Here is a 4,781-nt window from a genome sequence, read left to right on the forward strand (position 1 = left end):
AGGATGACACGCAAATTCGTGAAGCATTCCATATTTTTTAGATATCAAATTGTAATGTACACCTGAAAATTATATAATTGCATTAACCGATGTTACCCCAATAAACTTAAAAAAATAAAAATAAATAAAAATAAATAAAAAATTAATTAGCAGCAAAGCCTAATTTACCGCAAAAAAAAAAATGTGCTCTGGTGTAAAACACCTTTGAATTAGAGGGAAAAATGTGTTTGCAAAATAAAAATGAGGTATCTGAAAAGAAATCTCTGACAAAGAAAAGGCTTTAGGAAAAGCTAATTTAGGCCTTTGTAGCAACCTCGGTTACACTGAGGAAAGTAGAAACCTGAAATGATCATTGGTGGACAAAAATTGTCCCGTGAAGGCCAAAAAAAAGAGACTTTCCTGCCTCTTAGATGTTATTTGGTAGAGTTCAAGAGTGTCTTCAAAAGCAAGTTTGGAAATTTCTTAAGCTTTGATATTAAAAATAAAAATTAAGTTAAAACAAAAAATACTCAAGCAGTCAGCTGCCCTAGCCCACTGGTTATACAGGTGGCCAACTGACTTGGGATGTGGTCTGGACAGACTCCTGGGCAATTCCTAGTGCCACCAGGGTTGAGAACCACTATTCTAAGTGATCCTTACCAAAAACAAACAAACAAACAAAAAAGCATCTTATCCATTTTCCAGTCCAGGAACCCCGGTACCAGACTACCACAACTTCTGGAGAAGAAACACATGACATTTTTGTTTTAATCTGCATTCTTTATGGTGTATGTTTATATGTATCATACTATGCATCACAAACTCCCATAAAACACATTAAGAAAAAAATACATTGATATCCTTTTGTGCAGTTAGAGAGCTAAGTGAAGAAGGAACATGGAACATTATATTGAAAATAATGTTTCACATCCAAATCCCCATTTTTAAAAAGTTGGCTTCAATAATCTCTATCCTTTCCAGAAAGTTTTCATGCCACAGACTCACATAATCATTAGCAGACCCTGACCCTGAAAATACAGTCACTAATATCTGAGGCTCTCTGTATTCAAAACTTATGGTCAAATAGATAAGAGGATTAAGAAAACAAACCACCCATTAAAAAATGGGCAAAAGACTTGAGTAGATATTCCAAAAAAGAAGATATATGAATGGCAAATAAACACATGAAAAGACGCACATCATTAGTCATCAGGTGATGGAGTTAAAACCCCAGTGAGATGCACAGCATACCTATCAGAAGAGCAACAAGCAAAAGTAAATAAATACCTGACATACCCAGTGCTAATAAGAGCACAAAGCCAGTGAACTTCCCCCACATTGCTGGTGGGGATGCAACAAGGATACACCATTTTGGGAAACAGTCTGGCAGTTTTCTTATAAACTATACAAGGAAGAACAACCCATGATTCTCAAGGAAAACACCTAAGAAAATGGCCAGGGACACAGTTTATATCCTCAGATGTCTAAAGAGCAGCATTCGCAGTCTGAGTAGTAGAACAGAAAACTTTAAATGTGAACATAAAGTCAAAGTGGAGAGGAGTCAACCCCCTGCAGCTCCACGCAATCTGGCCTGACGCCTCTCCCTGCCTACCTGTAACTAGCCCCACAAAGACGTCAGAACAATCTCCAAATGTGCTTTCCCCTGCAGCCAGGGCTTCGATTCTTACCTCCCGCATCCCACCTGTAATTACAGATGCTTGAGGGGTGGTCTGGATGATCTGCTGCAGGATGCTGACATAGGTCTGAATTTCCAGAAGATTCTGTTGGAGGAAAGAAAGCATTCTCATTAAAATCTGAGCTTCCGGAGTCCCTCCCTCCAGGATCAAATGGCCACAGGGATGAAGGCTTTCACATGTTCCACCGTCACAAATAGGACAGGTCCGACCTGTGCAGAGGACACTTTACATCCTTAATTAATCTTCACTAGAACAATGGGGTAGATAAATAAACTGAGGCTCGGTTTATTTTGACATTTCCCTTCAGTTACACAGATGCTTTGCTGCTGTCTCCACAGAGCCCTGGGTGGCAGAGGTATGAGAAAAAAAGCAGAAATGGAGGACAAAGACGCTCCAGACGGTTCAAAGGACCCTTTCTGACACTAGAACAGGACTTCAAAGAATGGAATCTGGTCAGTCGGCCCCAGATTAAATCAATTACCTGCGTGAGGCCTCAAGCAAGCTATTTATACCTCCTAAAACTCAGGCTCTTCTATAAAAGCAGGATAACAAGCTGAAGAACACCTCTGCCCAGCTCTGTGCGTAAGGACTGATAATATCACACAGCTGCCTCCTCTCCAGAGAACTGCCCTTGGTCAGAAAATGGTCATCTTATCCAGGAAGCTATGCAACTCGCCCCAAATCCTGCCTCAACCCCAATCCAGGTCAGGGACTCATTGGCACAGGAGTTCAAGAAACCACCTCTCTTGCCTCAAGGTTGGAACAACCTTGTGTTGTGACTCGTGCTCCAGAGCCCCCACCCCTACGGTGGGACCAGGCTGAGGCTCACGCAGAGCCCAGGTCCCTGCCAGCTCCTATCCCCGTGCTGTCCCACTCCTCTTCCTCCCACCCCTTCTCCTGGGTGCTCTCCACCCCTATAGCAGTCACACAAAAATCACCACCTCAGGCTCTGCTGATGGGGAGCCTGACCTAAGACACTATCTCATGAGGCTGTTGTTGGGATCCAATGAGATAAAGCATCACAGTGTGAGTGCTTATCATCATTATTCTTAAATGGCTCTGAAGAATGTTTTCAGCTTCTTAGAAACTGTCCCCAAGCACTGCTCCCAGGATTCCAGTAAAGTACAGCAGAGGCAGGAGCACAGGAGAGACCAGACTGGACCTGATGGGAAGTTGAAGGAAGCCAAAGGGAGGGGGAATATTCCTTCAATGCAAAGCAACAGGGCCGCTTTTATGCTGAAGCAGGTATACACCAAGGCAGGAAGAGAATCTAATATTTTTGCCAAGCTCCAGGTGCACCAGGTGCTTCACCTGTATTATCATATTACCTCATTCTGGGTTTCCCCTGAAGTAGACTGTTACACATTGAATACTGTGTCCTTCCCAAATTTACATGTTCAAGCCCTAACCCCCAGTAGAATGGTATGTGTAAGTGAGACATTTGGGAAATAATTAGATTTAGATGTGGTCATGAGGGAGGCCCACAATGGGGTTAGTGCCCCTATAAGAAGCACCAGGGAGCTCGCTCGCTCGCTCTCCTATGCACATGCTCCTAGAAAAGGCCAGGTGAGCACTCAGGGAGAAGGTGGCCGTCTGCAAGGCAAGAAGAAGGCCTTGCTAGAACCTGACCATGCTGGTGTCCTGATCTCAATGTCCCAGCCTCCAGAATTGTGAGGAATAAATTTCTGTTGCTTATAAGCCACTCAATCCGTGGTACTTTGCTATAGCAGCCCCCGCTGACCAAGTACAGACCCCAAGAGAGGAATCTGAATGAAACAGTTTAGCTGAGCAAACGTGCCAGGAAACATGAGCAATGGAGTGGGGTGGCGAGACAGGGAGGAGAGAGGGAGCTGGGGGACGTATCCGCCAACTCACATCGGTCACTGGCCGAGGCTGCTGCCTGGATGTTAAGTCCCCAGCACTTCCTGTGAGGTGGAACAGCCCTCCACTGCCTGGATAAAATTCTGAGGGAGGGCTGCCGATACTGGCAGCTGGAGGGAGGACAGAGCCCACTGGAGAGGTCAGCCCTGAGGGTCATGGCCACAGGTCCGCCACATTCAGTTAACCACACAGCTCTGTGGACAACAGTCTGACATTTGCTTTTGAAAATAAAGAAGCTCAGAATGGTTAGGTCACACCCCCATAATCACACAGCTCCGGGATCTGATTTTTCCAGTACACCAACGTCCCCAAGAGTAAGGCCTGTGAAAAGCTGGCCAAGCATTACATGAGAGGAGGCTCCTGAATGCCATGTACTCCCTGAATTTACTGGCTCAGAAGCAGAGTTAAAAGATTATATATATAGCATTTTCTGCATTTCTTCCATTTTTGAGCTGAAACAATTGACAGATTGTACCTTAATCAAGACAGACTTATGTAAAATCACTTTGTAAACTGTAATGTACTATAGAATTATTAGTTCCCAACACCCCCTCTACACACACACACATTATTGCCTCCTCCTCTATGTCCACTCACCAAGAGCTGTCCAATAACCAACCCATCACCCACTGGTTCAGGGGCAATGCACACAAAAGTAACATGCTCTAGCAGTCTCACCTTTCAACCACGAGTGCCCCCAACTTGTCTGGACAAACCCGAACTGGGTCATCTGGGCGAAGGGCTTTCAGAAGGGTTGCGGTTACCTTTTTGTACCTGTCCTTTGCCGCACTGATATCGTCTTGTAGAAACTGGGCTTCGATCTGAAGGCGCAGGTTATGCAATAAGGCTTCATCAGCTTCCTGCAGTGGGAAAGAGTCAACGCCAGGCTCTGCGGGGCTCACAGTGGAGGCATCTCACATCGGTGTGCGACCACCAGGTGTATGTACCCATGGACCACTTTGGGTCCTCTTAAAATGCAGACTGTTGTTCAGTAGGTCTGGGAGGGGGTCTGAGATTCTGCATTTCTAGCAAGGCAGGTCCAAGGTTAGTGCATTAGACCTGGTCAAAAATAGTAGTTCTCAATGAGGAATGATTTTTGTCCCCAAGGGATATATCTGGAAACATTTTTAATCGTCACCACTTGGGTGGTGAGATGTTACTACTGATATCTAGTGGGCCAGCGATGCTGGTAAATATCCTGTAATATACAAGACAGTCTCACAC

The 4,781-nt window shown here is 44.8% G+C and overlaps 1 protein-coding gene across 4 annotated transcripts in view; it reads right to left on the reverse strand.

Annotated features, from left to right (window-relative positions):
• Nucleotides 1-4,781, reverse strand: part of BFSP1 (beaded filament structural protein 1) — a 36,201-nt gene that overhangs the window by 18,055 nt on the left and 13,365 nt on the right. For 2 of the 4 annotated variants that reach the window (XM_011370426.2, XM_011370433.2), the window contains exons 3-4: nt 4,322-4,417; nt 1,668-1,760 (exon numbers count right to left, since the gene is read on the reverse strand). In XM_011370426.2, the coding sequence (XP_011368728.1) occupies nt 1,668-1,760; nt 4,322-4,417 (189 nt within the window). The remainder of the gene's footprint in view (nt 1-1,667; nt 1,761-4,321; nt 4,418-4,781) is intronic. The other 2 variants (XM_023537508.1, XM_023537500.1) reach the window with 1 other exon arrangement.

Source organism: Pteropus vampyrus, unplaced genomic scaffold (assembly GCF_000151845.1).
Source record: "Pteropus vampyrus isolate Shadow unplaced genomic scaffold, Pvam_2.0 Scaffold7, whole genome shotgun sequence".
In the NCBI taxonomy this organism is placed as follows: Eukaryota; Metazoa; Chordata; class Mammalia; order Chiroptera; family Pteropodidae; genus Pteropus; species Pteropus vampyrus.